Source organism: Limanda limanda, chromosome 8 (genome assembly GCF_963576545.1).
Source record: "Limanda limanda chromosome 8, fLimLim1.1, whole genome shotgun sequence".
Taxonomy (NCBI): Eukaryota; Metazoa; Chordata; class Actinopteri; order Pleuronectiformes; family Pleuronectidae; genus Limanda; species Limanda limanda.
In genome coordinates, this window is record NC_083643.1 from 10636571 (window position 1) to 10660892 (window position 24322).

At 41.8% G+C, this 24322-nt stretch overlaps 1 protein-coding gene across 5 annotated transcripts in view; it reads left to right on the forward strand.

The window, feature by feature from the left end:
* furinb (furin (paired basic amino acid cleaving enzyme) b) overlaps positions 1 to 24322 on the forward strand; it is a 75067-nt gene that overhangs the window by 36815 nt on the left and 13930 nt on the right. For all 5 annotated transcript variants that reach the window (XM_061076979.1, XM_061076981.1, XM_061076983.1 and 2 more), the window contains exons 3-6: positions 4850 to 4945; positions 6814 to 6942; positions 7613 to 7689; positions 20699 to 20787. In XM_061076979.1, the coding sequence (XP_060932962.1) occupies positions 4850 to 4945; positions 6814 to 6942; positions 7613 to 7689; positions 20699 to 20787 (391 nt within the window). The remainder of the gene's footprint in view (positions 1 to 4849; positions 4946 to 6813; positions 6943 to 7612; positions 7690 to 20698; positions 20788 to 24322) is intronic.

Consider the following 24322-nt stretch of genomic DNA (forward strand, 5'->3'; position numbering starts at 1 on the left):
CAGCATGTCAAGCTGAGCCACCAACAAGAGAACTTGCTAGATTTCCTCTTTGGTGAAAAGGCATTTATCCCGCGAAGAATGGTAATTAGATGTGAAATTCAAAGATTACTACAGCCCTCTGTTGTGAAGGCATCAAGAGATTTGCTAATACAACAGGCTTATATATGAAAATTGTTATTTTTCTCACTAATCAGAAGCTCACATTATGTGGGTTGTATTATCTAATCATCAATGCGCAGAGGAGAAACCTAGCAAACACACTTTCCAAATGAACTTGCAGCTTCAGTTCTGTGTGGGGTTGTTACAAATATAAATGCATTGTTAGAACTAAGAACGTCATGACCTTTTACAAGCTGTGTTCATGGACTTTGTTGCATTTATTCACACCTGAGACTAGGGAGGAAATATTACTCAGAGGAGAGTGGGCAAAAATGCCATAAAGGTCCTACTAACAAAAATAGGGATACTCCACAAAGCTCACAGCAAATGGTTTTTCTTTTGTTATCGGGAAAAAAAAAACCTTTCGAAAAGCTGTTGACAGCGACAGCTGTGGAACGATGTTTCTAAGAGATACCTCTGTTATAAGGTTTTGAAGCTTCAATTCCTGCAAACAAAACACTTCACCTACATTGAATTCAATGGCGAAAAATATGCTTTGTTTGACTCTTAACACTCAAGTAACATCACATCTTTCATGAGCTATATGGGCTATATGCCAACTGATGAATCCAGTCTTTTCATCACCCTTAAGATTTCCCATCAATGTCAACTCAGACAGAAGCTGCAAACAACCATGCACGTACATTTGTGCGGTAGCCTTCCTCTCTTTTAGTGTTGGCAACAACCCGCTGCCAAGTTTACACAGGAAATACTGGAGGCAGTGAACTATAATTGCTGCTATTTAAAAGCAACTTGAGAGGGACCTGGACGGTGCAGTTAGGACGTGAGAACAGTCCTGCTCCAGGGCCATTAGTATCAAGGTGGACCTGCCAAGTAGAGCCAGAGGACTAATCTCCAGCTTCTCCTGAGTCCAAGTCAAGGTGGCTGAGAGAAGAGGACTGGTGCTGCCTGACAGGTGCACCGGCCCCAAGACATCATTAGTGAGATATGGTGACTTTCACCAAGGCAGGTGGTGTAAGGGGTCAAAGATAATGGATGTTAACTAGAGAGTCGATTATGGGGCCACCCAGTTACTAGACAGGGATGTCTGCCTAGTAGCTGGCTGGCTCCATAACCAACAACAAATGAGATTTATTCTGGGCAGTGATGGAGGAAAGGGCTTGTCTGTTTTACTGAAAAGGATTTTAATGAGGCACAACACTGGATTTTATAGTTCGATGAAATCATGAGGCATAACATGCACTGTTGGAACAGGAGGACAGTTGGTGTGTAGCTGAAATGGTCCAGAATTAATCAGGAAGATAAGAACTGACGTTTACTGTGGTTTTATGGTGTCTTCAATTTGTAAATACCAAATAAGGGTGAAAGTATCCTGGATTTAAAACAGCAGCCCTAACATCAGGTACAGAGACATAAAGCCTCATCCAATTTTAGGAGATTTCACAGAGCGATTTCATCTGGCAGGCTCATCTCAGTCGGGAAGGTCGGCAGTTCAAGTCAACACAGTGCTTGAACCTCTAACAATTCAGAGCACCGGGCTACGGAAAAACAGTTTGTCCCTGGGTTACCTATCCACCCACACAACCAACGCACAGACGAAACCTGAGGCAGAGCACGGGCGCTGCCAAAACAACAACACCGCAGCACGAGTGAGACGGTTTGTGTCTGTGAGTGCATGTGATCCCCAGAACAAGGGGGAGAGAAAAGGTTCAGCTTCCCCTGCTAAACAGGAAACAGATTAAAAAAAAAAGGCAATGAAAACATAATGGTTGGATTTGGATTAGGCGCTGTTGAGCTTCGAGCTGGTTGCAGTATTTCTCCTCTGTTATCCAGCCGCTGTCTCTGACATTACCTCCATTGTCTCTCTTCCTCTGCTCCATGGTGCTAACACGCCGCTTATCACCACCCCCCTTTGAATAATCACACAGTGGCAAGATGACATTTGCCGCTGCATAAGCTTTTGCCATTATGCCTGTGAGGGCTGTTTGTCATCCCCTTTCCACACCCCACACCTTCTCTATGGGGAGAGGAATCGATTTGTTTTGGGGTGGCTGGTTTCGTTCAAACCCGCAGTGTAAGTCAGCTTACTGCATGCTGCGTTTCAGAGGGCCTTTACCCTTCGTCTCCTCTCTCTCCTCCTCTCCAATCCTTCTCTCGGTCTCGTCCTTTCTGCAGTTGTGCGACAGAGTTTCACCTTTTTTTCCAGTCTGTACGAGCACTCTGTGTTTTTAAGGTGCCATATGAGGTCGTACTGTGTAAAGAAGAGGCTGCCAGTATTCAATATTCGTTTTTGCCCTTGACGAGTCATGAAGAAATCCTGGATCCACCCCAATACCAATGTTCTTCTTTGGCACCAAAATTAGTTTTTATATATGCCGGTAAACCCTCTAAAAAAGGAAATTGACTATTTTCCCAGAGGAGTTAGCCTTTCTGTTTTTCTCCCCCGGTGAGTCATGTTCAACGTCATGCACTTACTGGAAATTTCTACCTCTCTCACCTCACTGTCTTGCCAGTGTTGCATCTTGTACAACGTGAAGACAAAATGGCTGTTGCATATGAAATCATGGCTATTTATAAACCCAAGCCCGGATGGACAAGGTGCCATATCAGCATCTACAATAAAGCAGGAAGCAGTGCGTTCACCTGGATGTCATGTGTTCATCCCTGCACATCGGAGCTGGAGCCAATAAAAATCTGTCTCATCTGCAGAGTCATTAGTCCCTGCAGTGATTACCAATTGTGTTAATTCCCATTGCAGAAAAAAGCCAGATGTTAGTGGATGTTAGTGGGGTTTTTTTAAACAGTGGAGAAGGGAAAGTCAGGTTCCATCGAAATTCACTCAGTAGTTTTGTGTAATGCTGCTGAAACTAACAAACGGCCTCGGGTGGAAACATAACCTCCATGGCGGAGGTCTTTAATATTTAACTGGCCCCTTAAATGGATCCTGACTTCTATGTTGGGAGCCATTGATTTACATTTCCTGCAACAGTGAACGTGGGATCAACACAAAATATTCTGCAGTGCTTATTTTATTCATTAACTGTGACTCGCTGGCGGATTAATGGTGTTTGAACAACAATGGAGCTCTACAGAAGATGGATCTAGCTTTTTATACATGCTCACATAAAGCATTTGAACAGTCACTTCTAATAGCCTTTTCTTGCGATGTGTTGATAATAACAAAAAATCGACTTATCTTCTGACATATCTTCTCTCTCTATAAACAGATTAATAGATAAAAGCACAGTCTGCAGTGTCTCTGTTACAGACAATACCAGTGTGGCTCCCTCAGCTTAGTCATCAGACAGGAAAGCCCTCAGGACATCACAAGAAAGATGGAACAAATAGTTTATTGCTGCAGTGGATAACACATGTGTAGCCTTTGCGGGAGACCTCCCTGTTGTCTCATGATTGCTTCTTTGTCGGGTTCCGTTCGCCTCTTACTCTTCACCGTTGTCCCAGACCTCGTGGTTCGCAGATCTCTGTGTTGTATTTACTCCTCCATCGCTCACTGGGTTTACAGGAGGATATGGATCAGACCTTGTTTTCCTCAGTCGGTGATCTGTCTGAAATGTGCCACAACGAAAACCATTACCTTAAATTAAATAGATTTAAAGTCCATTTTCCGTGAGTGGAATTTGCTAATGTTTTATCATTTTTATTAATTGACTCTATAAATGAAACACTAAAAAATCAAACAATATCTGGCCGCAGACGCATCGTAATCTGGTTCATGTATCAGCCGTAATTTAGTTCTGATAATAATGTGATGTGCAGTCGTGCAGGGAAGCCGGTCATGTGCAGTTCTGAATGTAATGAAATGAGATAAATGTTAATTAGTCTAGGGTGACTTGAAAAGGGTTAATGGTTTCACTCTCCCAGGCTTAGGCTTACACTATGGGGTTGGAGGAAAACCACAATCTGTAGCTATTGGGAGCATTTTTCTATTCATTTTTCCTTCAGGTCGTGCACGTTTACAAGAGCATGTAATCATATAATCAAGTAAGCAAGAAAAGCCTCATTACCAGGATCCAGTCTGAGCGTAACAAGGCCAAAAAGAAAAAGAAAGAACTAAACTATAATAAAATAACAAGTTGTGCTTTGAAGATGTGCCGGGTGCTGTAGAGGAAACGAGTTTGGACACGCTTCACTCGAGTGATACAAAAGTGGTTCCAGTTTAAACTTTGTCATCCTCAGCAAAACTTCAGCAAAGGATGCATTTATCACCGACAATAACAGTTCACAGCAGCATTTTTTTTAGGCTGCTGTAGAATGTCTGTGCTATGCAAAAACCCAGATGCCATGTTAAAAAAAATTAAAGGGAGAAGAATAGCTATAGTTATCTTTTGTTTAATTAGTATTATATCAAAGCAGGAGACCATATATGATGTTTTTTGTAACCTCACAAACAAAATAACATGAACTATGATATTATCATTCGCTGCCACCCACCCCCTACCAAGCCGGTGCATATCCCAGCATGCTCCAGGACTTCAAAGCCCCCTACCCTGCATCTCAGGAGTGAAATAAATTAGATTTGCTTTACAGCTCTGCCTCTCAAGTCATTACTTGTTGAGGACATGTTGTTCCACATCTGCAAGCTGTGGGACATTTGCAACAATTTCTGAAATTATAGCCCTGGATATGACACAAACGCATGTGACACTGTGTAAACTCAATTTCTTTTGTGGGTGTGTGTGTCTGTGTGTGTGTGTGTTTGTGTTTGCAGGTCCTGTGGATGGAGCAGCAAGTGGTGAGGAAAAGGAAGAGGAGGGATGTGTTTGAAGACCCAACAGACCCTGATTTCCCCAAGCAGTGGTACCTGGTGGGTGACGGTCTCTGATCTTTACAGCCTAGACCTCATTATTCTGACTTTATGGTTGTATGCTGACAATTGTAGCAATGAGGGGATTTTTCAATATCTGGTTCATTTAAAACAGAGGTGTGGAACCTTTTTTTGTCAAGGGCCATTTCATTTTTTTATAGCATCTTTCTCGGACCATATACATCATTGGACATTTATTGTATTTTTCACTTTTTTCTCTGTCCTCATTTGCTTCTTGTTATGATTTTTATCTTTACTAGCAAATCTTCTATTGATGCGAAGAATGTGATTTAATGTCTGTGAAAGTTGCTGAAACTTTACTAACTGACACTCCCCAACCCCATGCAATGACTGGAACTGTCTCTCTTTGTCAAGGTATCTGACGTCAGACGGTAATAATGATGGTGATGATGATTATGATGACACTCACATGTCACATGTTTTACTCTTAATATCCTCTTGGCCATTGGTCATAGATAAATCAAGTATAGGCAAAAAAGGTTTGGTGAGGCAAGGAACAATAACTTAAGATATTACTTCCCAAACATGACTTCCAGAAACCAAGAACCAAAAGCATGAAAACATTGGAATTGAGTGACAATATCTTTCAGGCCTCAGTGATTGGACCCAAACATTATGTAGAAAAACTAGCTTTGAGCGAAATGCTGTTGCCACTTTCCTGGATTCTCTCTGTTTACAGACACGACGACCCACACGGTCAGTCAGATAAGTATAAATTGAATTGCTGTTTCCTAGACAAACCCTGTCTGCTGAAGTTTAATCAGTGTCCCCGCCAACACAAGGTTTCCACAGTCAAATGATAAGTATAATGCAAGGCAGCCTAGGATTGCTTGGTTGAATGTTAAATGAAATGTCAGGACAGACCCACTAATAAACTGTATCACCTGTGAAACATTGATAGAAAATGTCCCTGGCTCCGTCTGTGTCGTTATTTGCAGCTTTTCTCCGAGATGCTTCAATTTGCCCTAATCTTCCCTCTTTTTTCCTTTTTCATATTCACAAATCCTCTGTCACTGCAACGGATTAATGACAAGTTTGACTATCCCAGACATAAATCACCAGTGAATAGATGTTTTGAAACCACATGTGCCATTCAGCATTAGAGCTCTTTATCGCCCGGGGACTCAAACACTTTTTCTCCTATTAAACAGTTTTTCTACATACTGTGGTTCTGCCATGAAAACAAAACAAAGACGGTTTAGCTGAGGGCAAATGTAACCAGTATTTTTTTTCTCTTGGTAGTACACTACAAATAACATATTTAAAGTCATATTGGTTTATTATGGAACATGGATCTGTTACCTATTGGTATTATACAGTGGTGCCGATGAGGTTGTCTGTGATGTCTTCCCTCAATCTGTCCCCCTGCAACCATCTTCCTCACCTCTGGAGCTCACGTACTCTTCACACCTTTCACATTAGGGATTTTCTGTTGTTCATCCTAATCACTAGCAGTATCTCTGTATCCCATCCCTCATTAGCCCCCACGTCCTCTCAAAGCTTGCAGTCTCGTACTTCTCTTGCACTTGAGGCAAATGCTCCCACCAAGATGTCTGACCTGCCCCAGGTTCTGTCTGTTTATTGACAGTGTAACTACAGTAGGACGCTCACAATGGGCTCAGCCGGGTGCAGCAATGAGACAACACAATCTGATTTGACATGTTCATGAAGCAACTCTTATTGTCCTTTTCACATCTTGGGTGTTTTTTTTCTGTGTTAAAGTTTTTTATTTTTAGCACATCTTTGTAAATGATTCAACTGAATGACTGACTCCTTTCTGTTTGACTTCTGGGAAGTATCAGTCACAGCAGATTGACAGCTGAACTGCAGATCTGTGTCTGTTCCAGACCACCCCATCGCATCAAGACCTGAATACCAAAGTGGCCTGGGCTCAGGGCTTCACAGGAAGAGGCGTTGTGGTGACAATCCTGGACGACGGCATCGAGAAAGACCATCCTGATCTCATCAATAATTATGTGAGTCAAACACACACTGTAGAAGAGCATATAAATAAATAAATACATCACCGACAGCATGAAGAGACAGTTAAAGTGGCAGAATTGGTGTCCTAATTAGTCCATTATTACAGACTACGCACCACACTGACCCCACACTCTGTGGAAATCAGTAGAAAAGCCGTCTATTAAAGGACTGAGTAGTCCGGGTTCGTTTAATGAGGGCTCATTATTGTGATTGCCCGCTGAATATTTGTGCATCGGAGTGACTGCATTCCCGTGGCAGCCGCAGGAACATGCACAGCTGAAGCAGAAAGTGATGCTGATGTCTGCCCACCTAAGACTCTAAAAACTTTATTTTTATGGAGGTTTCGCCGAGCCTCCTAGCAACTCGACTCTCCGTGACTCCTGCAGCAGACCTGTGTGTGTATGAGAGTGAGAGAGAAAGAGAGAGAGTGTGTGTGTGCGCAGTGGCACAGCAGTTGTGTGATGATATGTGAATCCTCGTTTTCTACTCTGCGTGCTGCTGTTTGCATGTAAAAAATTAACCTCTTGTTGTATTGATATTTCTTAGTGCACCAGGCCTTGTCCGTTAAATGGTATTTTAATCACTTGGATTAATGGGGGTTTGTTAAAATGGTTCAACAATTTCAAAATGTACGTCCCTAACCCTTCTCCATGTGACCCTTAGGACCCTGAGGCCAGCTATGATGTGAACGATGGAGACTCTGATCCCCAACCAAGATACACACAGCGAAATGAGAACAGGTAAATCAAGTCAAAGCCGTGATCCTGAATTGGGCTTCAAAATGGGCTTTCCAACTTTATGGAAATTTGGCAGACCGGTGCAGACACAAATCCTTTTATTGTGGGCTTAAGTCCACAATGAAAAATAATATGGGTTTTGGATTTTCCTTTTTATCAAACAAGCTTTGTCCAAGCCTTTGTTGTGTACGACTGGGACTTCAGTAACTGTTTGCTGACAGGGAATGATACTGATGAGAAAGCACCAACTGGTACGGTCCAGTGCTTATGGCTGAAGTATTTACATTTAAAAACCCAATTATAAAAAGTTTGAAAGCAGTAGTGCACTCATTCTGCACAATCCTTTTATTTATTTTTCTTGCTCCAGTACACAAGCCAAGCTGCTGTGGCTGCATTTTTAGTTCCAGCCGGCACTGCCCCACAGCTACTCTGGCACTTATTTGTTGCTAATACGATACTTGTTTACTTGCCCTCAGTGATTCATGCTCTTCCCTTCCAGTGTTTGGTGATCGCATTAAAACAAATTTTAATGATGGAATACTAAAGCACAAGCGAGGGCGAATCCTAAACCTTCCTCCCCCCCAGCCTCGTCTCTCCAAACTCTTCGGTCCTCCGCCTTAGTCCAATCCCCCTGGATCAGATGAGAAGCTCCATCTCGCCTCTGAAATGCAGAGCAGGATTTGTCTCAAATCTCTCTCTTTTCTGGGACGACTGCCACTAAGTCTTTCTGTACTTGTTTGTTGTTTGTTTTTGTCTCTTTTCTTCAGTTTCAAAGTGCGGCATCCTCTTGTGCTTGTTAAATAAGCCAAACAAGTTTCCAGAAGATAGTGGAAACTTTAGTCGGAAAATCCAGCCGTTTCTGCACATTTCTTTTTCTTACACTTTCACAATGTTTATCTCTTTAAGCTGCTTCTGTTAGACACGTAGTGCCGTTTGTTTCCTGCCTCTGAAATGTGGCTGTTTCATCTACAGTATTTATTTATTGTGAAGGAGGTTAGCTTGAGCCGGCCTTTAAGCAGGGGCCTTGTTTCTCGATCCTGCCGTCGGCTCGAGCCCGGCCATGCACAGCGACCCCGGCCCTTCCTGTCAGTGTAGAGTAGATCCCACTCCGTCCTGCTGATGGAACCAAGCACTACTGGAGGGGATTACTCCATGCCTCTGGTTCACTTCAGCTCCCTGACTGCAGCACACTGCTGCTTCAGAGAGGCACACTTACGCACATAATAAAATCGCAGAGAGCACAGATTCGCACTCACACACACTCTACTACCCATGTCACTGGAATTGCCAGAGCAATTATCTTGGACTGGATCAATTATGGGCATGGAATAAAAAGCAAGGGTGTGTCGGCATGTCTGCAGCGTGGAGCGGCACTGTTTGGAACGACCTGCAGACAAATTATATCCAATGAGTTATGTAAATCACCCCACACACCCCCCTCACAATGAGATTATATGAATATATTCATAGGACAACAAAAACAAAAGGAGAGTCGGTGGCAGGCATTTTCCCTACTCATGAAGCCAGTTCATTTGTACTGATGACATGTCGAACAAAATGTAAAAACTCGTCATTCAGGTGTTTTCCATAGAGATGCTCCAGACTCTTGAGAAGCTTTATCTTTAAAGGGGCGGCAGATGGAGAGCCGGTTGGAGTCAGGCCAGGTAGTTAATCCATTTGGGATCCATCATGAGAATATTTGTCTTGTTTTTTTCCTACTTCTCCTCCATTAGTATGATATGGATGCATTGGGTTAGGAGTGGAAGACAGCATGATTGATTTCCTCTCCTGTCCACAGCCTGTCAGTAAAACCAAATGCTCCAGATTTTAAAACCCTCAATGAGAGACAAGAGGTCTGAGCAATATGCACGTCTTTAATATAAATGATCAATATTATATTGAGGATATTAATCAAGACATAACAATACACATATTTTTTCCTTTATAAATATATCAAGATAGACCAGATGATAAGATCTATGATGTCATATTATCACCATTTCGTTAAAATCTGTAACCATGAAACAAGGATATTGAATTATTATCCGGTCTCGCATAAAACAATCTGTGGTTTTTAATGTATCCGGAAATCATTAATATTTAATCCTGCTTAATTTTTTATGGATTTAAAGAAATGTGATACAATATCTATATTATAATATATATTACAGCTGTGATGTATAATACATAGCACATGTTAATATTCAAACTGAATGTAGACAGGCTGAGAAAATACGTAGAATCTCTGAAAGCATTTACAGACATGCATAACGTTTCCTTCTTCTGATGTATTCAGCCAGACACAGACACACATCCACCCACACACACGCACACACGCACACACAGACACACACACACACACACACTAACCCGTTATTAGCTCCTATTGGGAACTTCTCACGGGGGTGCATTAATTGACATCAAAATGCCTGTGTGGAAGATTGCACAGTGACAGCCTTGATTAGAAAATGACTGACATTTTACACAGCCTTGTGTGTCCTTGAGCCCAAACCAATCCATCAGCACCTGAATACTAATACAAACCTAATGCTGAGAGGATGAAGGAATTGGTGTGATAGCTAATTTGAATGATGGCATTAGAAAAAAGAGGAAGAAAAGTGTTTATATGCTTCTCTCGCCCTGTGAGATAGCTTTGTCCTTGGTGGCAAATAGCTATTTGTTTCTCTAAGCATGAAAGTGCTTCCTCAGCAGAAAAGCCCTGAATAGGGAAAAAGGCAAATGCAGCTGCACCCGTCGCTGCGGGAGACAAGTAAAATTTTGCTGTATTTTTCATTTCTTACAGCATTACTCAAGGTCAGACAGGTAGCCCCTGCATTAAACAGCTGGTGGAGGCCCTGCAGTTATTAAGAGGTGAACAAGGTCACTCTAAGTAGGTTACATACTTAATCAAATGATATGTTTCGGAATTTTCATGCTGTGAATTTAGTTTCTGTCTGCAAGAGCGTGGTCCTGAACGAGGCCGTCATTAATTTGTTAATACCAACTTTTGCCTTTTTCCCATTAAAGATGCTTCATGAAAGATTCACATTTCAGAAACAGATTAGAACGCTGATCATTTGCTTCTACATTTGTTAACTCGCTCTCATTTTTCATCACATCTACGAAGCGTCTCTCAACTCTTTTCTCCAAAAGCGTGATCTTTTATTTTGAGGGCATCATTTCTTCATTTCACGGTCATATTTTGCTTCGCTCTCTCTCAAAACCCTGCCCACTCTTCTCAAATAGCCGCCGCTCGCATGCAAATGTGCTCCGCTCCTACTCGGAACAGTTTGTGTGCACTCACAGATACTGTTACTGCACAAAAGCCGCGTGCTTCACGGTTTGAGTCCTTCTCCTTGTGCTCGGGCGGTTTCTGTGTGATCACAAAACTTCTGCTCTCAGATTTTTGGTCTCAATCTAAATGTTTTTGTGCTTTTTCTGTCTTCACAAAAAAAAAACATTTTTAATGTAGTCTCATTGAACTGGGCTCTGAGTATTTTGTGTACTCAGCTAACATCACACAGAAATCTCAATCCAATTTGAATTCCGCCTGCAACACCAGTAAAGAGGAAAATGGCAATGAGCTTAAATGCTATCTTCAGGCGCCGTGTCCTTGTCCAGACGCTGCCAGACATGTGGCTTCTAAGGCCGGCAGCGCTGTCTAGGTACATGAATGCAAATTAAAAGCGCCTGCCCTCGATGCCCTGTGCTCTGCAGATCCACAGCCTTGCCATACGTCAGCTGCGTGCATGTGTAAGGAGTCTGTATGGAGGTAATAAACCTCAGTCGTCGAGGAGGTGATACGGGAAGAATCTGATTGAAGGAAAAGGAGAGCACATATCGAGGAAGACAGCAGCATTGTATACAGGAGCACCTCTCTGACAGTGTTTGACACATTAGCCGGTCACAACTGCTCTTCATTGACATGGCTGCCGACACAATGGCGAGCTCCAATTTTTTTGTTTTAATTTTCTCAGCAGTTTCAGGGGCAGAACACATGTTTAAATGGAAATACAAAACAAAACACTTGAGTCTCTGAATTGCATAAAGTGATTTTCTCTCTGCTACAAAATATTCAGGGTTTTGTGGCTTTATATTTCAAAATGAAAAGATTGTTTCAGTCTACACCCAATAATCCGTAACAATGACAACATAACAGTGAGAAAATAATTTTTAGAAAAGGTAGTATATTAAAGATCCAAAGCTGAAATCGTTTATTTAGTACTGACCATGAGACACAGAACCTGATTGTTTATGAATGTTATGATATCGAACTTATCTGGTGCAATACATTAGGATTTAAAGACCTAATAATACAGGAAAAAATTCCTAACGAAGGTCAAATTGATTGATGTTAGAAATTCTCCATCGACCTCCAATATAATACTGTGGAGAGGAACAGATCAGGTCAAAGGTGTAGAACCGTCTCTGAAACTTTATAAACAAAGCTCCAGAACCTTGGAAGGAGAACCACCTCCCATCACTCAGGCCTGGTGAAGCCACTTTGAGTAAAAGACAAATAGCCTGCGTGGAGTGTTACAAAGGTCTCATGAGACATGAGAAAAAAGATTATCTGGTTTCATGAGACAAAAACTGAACTCAAAGCATTTCAGTCTATCACCTGGTTACTATCCATCCCTGTGGAGGGATGTGACAGGAAGACTGTTCATCAGAATTGAGGGACAGATGAATGCAGCCACCAGATTTCCTTGGAAAGAAAACCCTCTTCTAATTGCATGTGATCACAGACTGGGCTGATGATTCTTCTGAAACAACATACCTGCAGCCAAGACAACAATGGAGTGGCTTTGGACAATTCTCTGACTGTCCTTCGATAGCTTGGCCAAAACATCTGTGGGGAAACCCGACGCTGGCAGCTCATAGAGGCTTGTCATCCAATCTGAGGGATCCTGAGAGGATCTGCCACAAAGAAGGGGCTGAACTGCCCAAATCCAGGTTTGCAAAGCTAGTAGCTACTTAACCAAGAGAACTCAAAGGTGTAATTTCTGTCAAGGACCCTCTACGAATAATTTCATGAATGAGAGATTTCAGTGATTAATTCAAAATCTCCTTAGACATTTTTTAACTTTGTCATTAGAGTTGTGGAGATTAAATTAATGGGCAAATGAGCACAAATGGCAGTGTTATCTATAACGATTTACTGAAGCTCCGAATCCTGATGCTTCTCTAGATAAACAAGCTCTTGTTTGTTTTCAGCGAGTGAAGACTGAACGCACTTTAGTCAAAACTCGTGTGAGCCTTTCGAGACTTCATTTGTCATCCCGAGCCCGACACTTGACAGTTTGACTCAAGTTTTCTCCGACACTTCAGTTGACTTTTGACAGTGTGTGTGGGTAAAGAACAGCGAGAAAACAAGAACAGTATTTTCCACTATTTACTCTTACACCATCCCCTGCTGCAGATAAATGCTCTGAGCTGTTTACTCCGAGTTTATAAATTATAGTTTACAAAGCTGCCCCCTTTTGTCCAGCCTGAATAATGCAAACTCACTGTCCCCTCGTCTTGCTTATTCTAGTAGGGAGAGGCTTGTTTATTCTCTGGACAGGCTGACAGACTTTGCACAGGTGATGTCTGCAGGGGCCTTGCTCTTTAACCCGACTCCTCTGGCTTTTCTGTTTGCTCTCCTGCTTGTGTTTTCCACTACAGACAAAGGCAGCAGATTGAAGGCTGCTGTTTTCTAAAGATTGTTGACGAGGTATAGCCCTTTGTTGATCGAAGCGTAGTCCGAGGCCAAACCTCATTCTACAAGACATTACTGATCACACAGAGTCCGTCGATATGACTCTGCTCAGTTGACTGGATACCGATGAAAGGGATGTTTAAAGCACTCGTGTGAAGATTGGACTGTGTAGACATGCAATGTGGAACGATTCTTTTTTTTTAACCAGTTAGGTTGCTGAAGTATTTGAAGTAATTTCAACAACCTTTATTGTTTTTGCAGACCTTTTTCTAATTTGGTGTTCTGGGCATCTCTCTTTTCAGGCACCTCATCATTGAACAATACAGACGTTCATATTTTCTCTCCTACAAAAGTGCTCCATATAGCAGAGTAATACTATATTTTATTCAGAGAGTAGCACAGCTGTTACCGTGTTGCCTTACAGTAAAAGAAAAAAAAAGCAGACATTGATTTCGAGCCCCCTCCTTTGAGGATTTAGATTTATTCCCCCCTTGTCTCCTTGGGTTTCCTCCCACATAAGGACTTGTCAAATGCACTGGAGGTTCTATATTGCCCAAAGGTGTGAATGTTACTGTGACTGTTTAATGATGATGGACGAACAACTTTTCCAAAGTTCTGCCACTGTATTCTAGATCCATATCTGGTAGGAGTGCTGGTAGAAAGTTATTCAGGGCATTTTCTCAAACCTAAAACATTAAAACCTTGAATCTGAAACACACACATCTGATCATTATTGGAGACAACATTGCTGTGTTTGCCCATGGAATGAAAAGATCTCCACTTCTGTGTAACTATTAGAACAGACCTGCCTGAGGCTGAGCTGAGCCGAGCTGAGCAGAAAATAGCCTAATCCTTTTGGCAGCTGCGGGGAACGGACCCTTTTCAGTCCATCAGAAAACTGATATAAACCAACAAAGCAATGCACAGCGGCAGATCCTGCAGTTTAACCAGGCATAACTGAGACATCCGTCACACTCTGTGATGTATGTTTTAACGCTCCCGCTGCATATACAGCACAAACACTACATGACTGTTTGCTGTTGATGCATTCGTCCTCCGTCTGTAAACAGATATTCTCAACACAGGAATCCATCGTTCTGCTTGAAATACTGTTTGAGAAGCAATGTCAGGCCAGCAAAGAGAAAATAATGTGCTTTTCCTTCTCATTTGCTCGTAGCTCATAGTAAAACCTACTCATGAGGTTCAGTTTACTCATGATAAAGACGACTACTCAGCCTCTTAAAACAGTCATGTCCTCTGTGCCTCCAGGGGAGCTTTCTGAAAAATGACTAATGATGAAACCAATGTTATCTCGGTTTCATCTTGACGTGGTGGTGTTTGAAAGACAGAGATATCTAGGAGAAAGGGAGCGTCTGATGAAATGCTGGTCATGTTGCATACTGAGAAATGTCAGATCCAGTCTTTTTTGAGCTGCTATGATTTTCAAAGTCTGGATATTTTATGTCCCTGCGGTTTTGACTGTTATTAATCGGCCTCTCTATGACTCTCCAACTTTGTGGAAGACAAATAAATCAGTGGAGCAGCGTTTATAGTTATAGTTCTTCGCTGAGGGGTTACTCGTGTAATCACACCACAGGCTCTCTGTGGCTAGAGAGGCAGAGACAACAAAAACTGGTCAGCATGGGTTTGCAACGTCAGTAGAGAATGTTGAGCGTAAAGAAAAATGAAAACTGTGAAGACTGAGTCTGATATAGATAAAACGTTATCTCCTTTTCAGAAACAGCCATTTCCACTGCAAACCTTTTGCTTCCCACAGTCCCAGCTCCCTGTCACGGTGAATTAAAAGGACATAAACACCTCGACTGTCTGGTCGGATATTCAATAAAAAGACCAAACCAAGCTTCTCTCCTTTACTAACATCACAAGATAAATTATAGAATGAAACTAGTTATTGTTGGTTATATGGTTAAACTATTAAAGTGGGCATTCAGGCTGTTATCACTGCTATAGGGACTGCACTCAAGGGAAATTACATATGATTCATTTTCACAATTCAGCATCAATCTGCGTGCGAGTGGAGAAAAGGGTAAATTGCTAAAACCATACCTAGAATATATATTATATATCAAAGCAGGCAGAAAAAAAATACAAATCATATCCTTCCTCATTGGTGCCTGACCACGATTCGTGAGATTGCCAGTAGCCATGAGTGCCGTACATCGCTCCAGAGCTCCTTGGCAACTGGATCTCTGTGAAAGTGGAGTAACATTGTACCCACACAGAGCGACATACATCCACTTATCAATACATAAAGGCTTCTCACCAGTTTTCAAGGCCGTCGTTCTCGCACTCGGGAAAAAAAGATAAAAAGAAATGCATGTAAGTCACCATCTTGCATAGCAACTCACTTACACTGCAGGCAGGCAACAAGTGAGGCGTATTTCTTTGTAAGAACAATTCTTTATGAATGCTCTATAAACAAGCTTGTAAATTAAGCTTTGAACTGTAATGCGTGTAGAATTGTTATATTGCCAGTTATACGGTAACTGTTAAATGAAAGCAATAGCTCACTCTGGGCCATGTTATAATGTGGTTTATGTGGAGTGGATCAACGCCCCTTCTCATAACACTTCTCAAAAGCACAATACCCCCCTGTCAATATGAGACATTATTCTGATGTTGAAAATCTAACACTGACCCAAAAATGAGAACCGACACACACTGGAGCTTCCATTAACCCGTTGGGCAAGTTTAGAGCTTTTCATCTACTGAACAACATCCGTTAAAGTGTGATAGCAAGTTTTACCTCATACTTGTATCTTACAATTATACCAAAACTGATGCAACAATAATCAATATGATTTTTGTGCAGTTATTCAGTAAGTGAATGAATGCTGGACGTGTCTGTTTGCATTTATAGAAAGCACCGTCACCCGTAATGACTCTGTATGGCTTGTGGTTACAGTACATTGCATCATGCCCAGAGACATTGTGTTCAGTGTCACGGCTCCATCCCCCAGGAAATGACAGGCCAATGACTTGACCAAATAAGGTCCCTTGTCCTCCGCAGGACAGATAAAGACATTACAGCGCTCCGTCCCGTTTGCGTCTCCTGATAAGATAAGGCGGGTCACATTGGCTGCAGTGAATAGAACGTGTCTGGTTCAGCAGCCTGTTATCTCAGCCTCGAGCTTCGTTGGGCTTTTCTCTCCACTGCTTGTCTTTTGGACAAATCGCGTAGTTTTTTTTTTACAATCCTGCAGCTCACACACTAATGACTCACGTTCTGTGATTGTTTGTCTTCCGAGATGACGCGGTGCTATTTTTAAATGCCTTCTGTTGTCTTGTCAGTGGCTCTTTGTGAAAACTTGAACTTTTATTGTCAAACTACCCTTAAGCCCGGCCTCATTTGTTGTCGCTTCTGTGACCTTTTTCAATCTACTTTAGATGCATGAAGAACGGAGGCGTTCACTCGAGTTTCTCGGAAATCATTTTATTTCATGGACATTTGACAGATAAGATTGTCGCTTCGCCCATAAACCCTTTTCTGTGCTGGGGCGCGTCTGAGCCTCCCCCGATATATTAATCTGTCTTAGCTGAATTCAGGCCAGGCCAATCACTCATTCGCACACATGCACATGCAGATAGTATTCAAATCAGCTGTTCCTTGATGTATACAGCGTCTCTATAAATGTCCTCCCCTATCTCTGACTGTGTACACTCTGCCCGTCCTGGCTGAGTCCCCCTGGTCTGAGGATATGTGCTGTGCTATTGGACCAGAGAGGCCTTTTATGAAGCTGTGGATGAAACAATAACATGGATGCACAGACATTAGCAGCTAAAGGCGTCACAGAACACAAGACCTCTCCTCTTTTGACTCGGGCTGGTCTGTAATTTGGCTCGTTGAATCACAAACAGATATTTGAATAATGTGTAAATTCAAAGCATCTTTGTTTGAGTGAAAGCTGCAGGGGAGAAGGTCTTTATTTGTTTTTGAACCAAAATCATTGAGAGTTGAGGCTTGAATTTGATATTTAATTTCTGCACATCTCTCTGATCTGATCTGATCTGGCCACAGGCATAACTCTGCATGTTTTTGGCCCATGTGAATGTTTCCAGGTTCTGTTCCCTTAAGGATGTGACAGAATATGAACCTATTAGAAATGAATTGCTCTCCAAATGTAGATGTAAAGCAAGCTGAATTACTTTGATTTGCAGCAAAATGTCATACTACAGCAAACAAGTTCAGACATTTGTGCATTTATCATCTCAAAGCACAATTTCCAAGAAAAATATCTCTAATATCTCTCTAATTTGATCTTGCTCTGGAAAACTGTGTGTTAGACTGGTTGTGCAGTAGTGACCCGTGGCAATATTTAATCACAAGAGCAGGCAGTTAATGTCTTGGATGTTTTCAAATATACTTTCATCTGGATTTGTTTTTCAGTTTTATGTTATCTGCCTCATTAAAATCTAAAACTGCAGCGGGTTGAGCTCTGCATATCCAGCAGCGCCATTAAATCGTCTCACTCGTATTTCTTTGTAAAGACAGTAAAGTCACTCACTGGATCGCTGGTGTTAGCTGCATGAAGTGACTGACAGATTCCATTCAGCTCCCAGTCTGCAGCGTGTTGTGAGTGATTTACGCGTGGAAGAGCCTGTGGAGTCAGTCAGCCAAACGTTTGTCAGAAGCCCAGTGGTGAGCTAAAGTCTAATGAGTGGGTTGGTACTCGCCGCTTAGCTGCTCTGATTCTACAATACAGGCTGAGTAAAAGCTCTGCACGCCACTTCCCATGCAGACGGAGATGTCCTGCTGTACGGAGATCGACATATCAGGAATCAAATTAACTGAAACTGCGTTGTGCCCCAAGCTTCCCTATACTCTAGATGTTTCTTTAATAGACAGCTAAATTAACTGATGTGTAATGAATCCCTCGTGTAAATTAGGTTGTTACTGAATGTCAAGTTGCATTTTGCTCTGCATTACTTTCCCCCCTTTCAAACGCTGCAAAGAAATGGCCTCTCAGTTCAATAAATCCCAATCTAACCCCTGAGTACATATATTGTTCTTGGGGGAGCCATCATCGCCGCCGCCATTAATACAATATGAAAGGAGCTAGTTAGCAGTAAAACTGTGAAGTTTAACCTCACGATAGCAATGATAACATTTTAATTAGGTTTGTGATATATTGCACCCTGACATATGTTGTGCTGAGGCCCTTCTGTAGGGGCCTATCAGTCAGGGAAAAATCTGTTCTGTCAGGGCGATTGATTGCTTATGTAAAAATCACTTTGATGCCTGTAGTGGTCCCGGATCACGTCATGAATGATTTGTAAGGAAGAAAGATTTAACAGCAAAAATGTCTTTTTTCCCCACGCCATCCTTTTTTTTTCTTCTTCCTTTGACGTCATAAATAATGAGCTTTAAGACAGAAAGGAAGAAGATTGGACAAATTAGAAAGAAGACGGTGGTGATCTTTCGCTAAAATGTGTCAGAGTGAACACAACTGAGAATTAGCGGGTGGGTCGTATATCACAGAGACACACAGAGTCTAATCAGGATCCCAGCTGGGGGCGTAGTCGTGCATTGACCCTGTGAAACGACTTTGTCCTCCGCCTCATCAACGGGGAGGTTGGAAGATCCAAAAAAAAAGGAAAGTCATTTTTTGGCTCTTCCAAAACAGAACTGTGGATGCAATTAGCTCTGTTCCAATAACTTTCACACAGAGACGGCTGAGACACTGCGAGCCTCCTAATCAGATATCTGCTCTGTAATCAGGAGACAATCTTAATGACCTATGTTAAATGCCAAACACTCAATGCACTCCATCCATTTGCCGTCTGATCTCGCGGCAAAGCGATGAGACACATTAATTCCTTTTCACTAATGATTACCTTTTCTCAGTTTCAATTTAGACTTTTTATTGTCCTGGATCTGGAGTTTTTAAGTTTGTGAAGTCTCGGTGTGTTTGAAACCCCCGACAGCCTTCTATAGGGAACCTGTCTGTTCTCTGAAAGTCATGTGACTGGCTGTAGGTATTTATGAGGGTCTGAATAGTTTACGTCCTTCAATATCACGTTACATTCCATGTGAACGTTAGTGGCTGGTGACTGTCAAAGTATAGTTAGACGGACAAGTTTGGAATTGGAAGAGCCTCCATCCTGTGACCTGTGAACTGAGCAACTGGAGAAAAGAGTTCCTATATCTTTTATGAGAAACCAAAGAAAGAGTCTGTCTAGTATGATTATTTAACAACTCTTGCAAGTACAGTGTATTGACTATAGTCTCACAGGTACTGCATGCACTGCAGTACAAGTACAAGCTGTTCTATCGCAGAGAAGACCCGGTCACTGATGGAACCTCAGTGCTTAACTTTACTCTCAACCCCCTGAAAATGTGTTTTATGAGTTGAACAATCAAAACCTCAATGATTCTGCTTCTATTCTGTATTGACGTTGACAATTTTCCACACCAATTGATCCTGTGTGTGTTTGTTTTAAAAGCTGTTTTTCCAGCAACATGTCTGAACAATCATCTGTGGACTCTCACGATTGACCTGGTCAGACACGATCACAACAACAGGAAAATTACATATAATTCTGCTGCAGAAATCACCTGGTTTTGTTTACAGCACATCGACGTAGTGTCGGCCCTCATCACCGAGAGCGACTGACTTCTCACATTCACTCCCACTGAATCAGTCCATGTCTGAAAGCAGCTTAAGTGTGTTTTGATTATTTAATTGACAAGTGCTGCAACAGACGCCAACTGATCTCAAAATGTGTTACAAATGTCACTGAAGTCTGATCGCTGCAAATTAACTACAAACCATAACCTTTATCTATATATATCTATAGTGGTTTAACTATACACTATAACAAAGACAAGGCTTTCTATTCCGTTAAACATTGAAGTGCAAATGGGACATCTGCCTCTCAACACATCTTTGATTGTTTAACTCTGTGACAGGTTTTCATCTCTGAATGTGATGCCTGTTAGGCTGTGAAGAAAAATGAAATCGATACGTGCTGTGATCGTAGCACTCGGCGCTCTCTTCCTCTGTGTTCCTATAAGTCCTGAATTCTTTAACAACTTAAATAAAAAGCCTTTTATGTGAAAGTCACTTCAGGCTTTCTGGCATTTATTGTTGCAACTTACAAATGAAATCTGCTCTGGTTGTAAAAGCTCCATTGGATTCATGCTTCTCTTTTGACTGTGCTGTATTTTGAGTAAAACTACATTTATAGTATTGTTTAAATACTAATTTAATTACAAATTTTCATGTGCCTTTTCTGTTTCTTTACAATATTATTCATCAACGTGTGTCTGTCGCTCTTTTCTCTTGGCAGACACGGGACCCGATGTGCAGGAGAAGTCGCGGCTGCAGCCAACAACGGTGTGTGTGGTGTGGGCGTGGCTTATAATGCTAAAATTGGAGGTGAGTGAAGCCGACCATCTGGATTTTTAATTCGGAAAAGTGTTTGATTTACGATAATGTCAATCGAAAACAGCTTAATATTCATACAAATAAAAAAGTATATGCATAATGATATTTATGCTCAAACTAATTGATCTTTGGATTGGTCCTTTTAATCTGGGACCTAAATCTGATTTAGCCAGGTCTCTTTATTTCAATATATTTCCATATAGCTGATAAGCATTTTTTCTTATTGTGACTGATTTATTCCATTGTTCAGTGCAAAGGGTAAATTGTGCTGCGGAGACACACAATGAGCTGTCCTTGATTCATTGCCACTGAAGAGAATAGCTTTTGATCTCTTTTTTTAATCTATTTCTATTGGAAATGAATGGGTAGTTGCTTCTTATTGACTGTGTGGGTGTGTGTGTACCTGTGAATCAACTTAGAGTGCTTTCAAAATCAATTCATTCCCCTGTCGTGCTCTTCAGCTAAAGTAAAGAAAAGTTATTTTTCTCCCTCATCAATCGCATCAATATTTGATCATGACCTCACCGCAGCCCTTCCCTGATCTGGGTCTTACGACCGCAGAGGTCTGATGGAAAACTCTCCTCAGTTAAAGTTTACCAAAAAGAACACCTAAAAAATTCTCGGTCTATGAGAAACAAGTTTCACTGGTCTGGTGAAACCAAGATTACACGGTTTGCCCTCAATTCTAAGTGTCTAAATGTCTGGAGGAAACCAAACCACTGAGCTCTAGGGAAATTTCAGTCGAGCAGAATAATTTTTTTTTAGCCTTCCTCAGATCTGTGCCTCGACACCATGGTGTCTCTGAGGCGGTTGCTTCCACCTCCTGGATTGGTTTTTCTTCTGATGTGAACAGTCCAACCTGATTGAGTTCCACATTCAGTCCGATCTAATGAGTTTACCTTCAGGTGGATGAGGTGTAGAAACGTCTCAGAGATGGTCCAGTGACTCTGGAGGCACCCGTGCTAAATGTGTCACATTGAAGTGTCTATATGCAATTTAGCTTTGTCATCATGGACTGCTGAGCATCGATTGACGAGGGATTTTGTTTTCATTTTAAAAGGCTTTTGCACATCAAAGGCAACATGAATAAACAACATGGGGAATAGCGACGTGCCTGACTATTCACATTAAGTGTGATGCGATATAGTGAATACAAGCGGTATGAAAAAAAAAGCACGCCTCGGGAAGTGATGGATTCAACGTGAAGCGATGATGATCTGGGTCTTCTTCTAATTCATAAAAAGAACAATATTTAAAATGGGCAAAGGATTGTTGAGTTTGACTGTTGGTTCTGGAGCTTAAACTCCACCACAGCCGCTCCGGGATGGATTTAATGAGTTTCTTCAGAATTTAATTAGATTTTTGTTTGTAAACACATTCTGCTCCGCACATTCATTTTCTTTGCCTGTTATTTGAGTTTAGCTTCAACTCGGCTATATCGTATCCATTCAAAGACAAAAAAACTGAGCAATGGCTCAAGACAAATATATATTTAATAATTCAAAAAATAAACTTTAACTCAATCTGTATCAGATTGGATAGTTGAGGAAGTTTTTCTCCTCCTGCTGCTTCAAAATGTGAGGTTGTCAACAATATGCATTCTGATTGGTTAGATGTGAACTTGTTGGATGCAAAACCTTGGAAAAAGTCCAAAAAACTAGAAGTCACGATATCGCTCAGAACTATCACTGAAAGCTTGCATTGACTGAATACAAGAATGTTAATAATGTGCAAATGAATCGCATAATAAGGCCTTTATAATGTGCAAAGACCTCAAAGCTGCATCATAACAAAATGTGAAAAAAGTGAAATGTTATGAAAATGCATTGTAAGCATTTACCTTTCTTGGCCTCACGATATTAACAATCAAAAATAGTTAAACGCCTCATTATCGAGAACCTGTCACTAAATAATGTGGGTTTCATATTTACGTTCGTGGCAGGGTGAATCTGAATCTCACCCCACCTTCATTTAAACCTTTCATCTACTTCTTTTCTTCCAATTAGAAGAAACAATCTCTGCTTTGTTGTGACCTCGGTGACAAGGGAGCGACATAAATTAAATATATTAATGCCAAGAAAACTGCAACCCAGTGAACATCTGTTTATAGCATCTGCCGGAAAACTTGTTCATAATGAGACTGTCAGAGTTGAATCTTGTTTAAACAATAAAGCTATCAGCATGTGCAGAGGTGAACGCAGGAAGAAGATATGTAGATGTTTTTCCAAATTAAACCTGTGATCACAAAATAAATCTGGAGGATTTTCTCCATTTTTCACCAATATTTTTTTGCGGTTGATAAAGTATTCCCAAGAAGCTGTTTGTTACTTTTGTCTCCAAACGATCTGTCAAAGACACGGCTGCAGCCAACAAGGCTCGACGTGGCCCCTGGCGCCCGAGAAGTCCCGTTCACAGATGTTACTCATAACTCTCCTTCTTTGTATTCATTACCATCCATCTCCCGACGGAGCGCCGCTCTCGTAAATTACTCCGCTGTGAATCTGTTCACGTCATGGGGTCAGTGGATTGTTTATAAACAGCTGTGATTCGCTTCCAAGTGCCGGCGCTACGTGTGTATACCAGCCCTAATGTTTGTGAGGAAGCCTAAATGTGCGTGTCCTCACTGAGAGGTGATTAGTGATTTGTATTTAAACCCTGTAATTGACCCTACTTGGCTCGCTCTGTGTTTCCCTCCACCCACTGTACCTGTTTCCCTCTGCCAGGCTCACAGAGCTGCTTCTCTACCTGCCTCCTCTGACTCACCGGAGCAGCAGGGAACTGGCACAGCAGCGTCTTAATAAGGAAACGTCAAACTGCAGGAGGCTGATGAGAATAGTTACAACGGTGATTATCGTTACTGCTGCAATACAGCGCTCACATAATGACCACCGAGCAAACACTGTGCTTTATGTCGGATGTTTACCTCAGTAAAGTTTATTTTTGTATGGCTTCTCAGTATTCAAGCTCGTGTTATTGTGAATCTCCCCACGCCAGCTGAGTAATTCGTGCTTTGGCTGCGTCCCCACTGGCTTGTGTTTGCTCCTGCTGGGCAGGCAGGTTGTGTAGAATGGATTATCGGAGTCTCAACGTGGACGCCGTCAGTCGTGTTGTTGCCTCTGCGGTCTCGGGGTCCTCTCCTCCAGTAATGGAGCTTATTTGATGTTGGATCATTTCATGCTTCTCTACAGTCATTAATGTTCAGGGCAGTGATCTGAGGCCGCTCACTTCAAAGGCTCAGACGGGGCTGCGTTCAGGTACGATGAAAGGAGATATCTGGTGTAAACCCTGTGGACACCAGTCTGTTAACGGCTCTGTAAACTCTCAGCTCATTTATATCTGTGTGTGTGTGTGTGTGTGTGTGTGTGTGTGTGTGTGTGTGTGTGTGTGTGTGTGTGTGTGTGCGTGTGCGTGTGGGTGTGTTCTCTCCTCTGCAGTCTGTTAGTTTGTGTACTTGCCCTTTCCTGTGTGTTTGGGTTGGTCAGGAAACTGAGCCTTTTTGTAGGTTCAACAACAATCTGGGTGATTG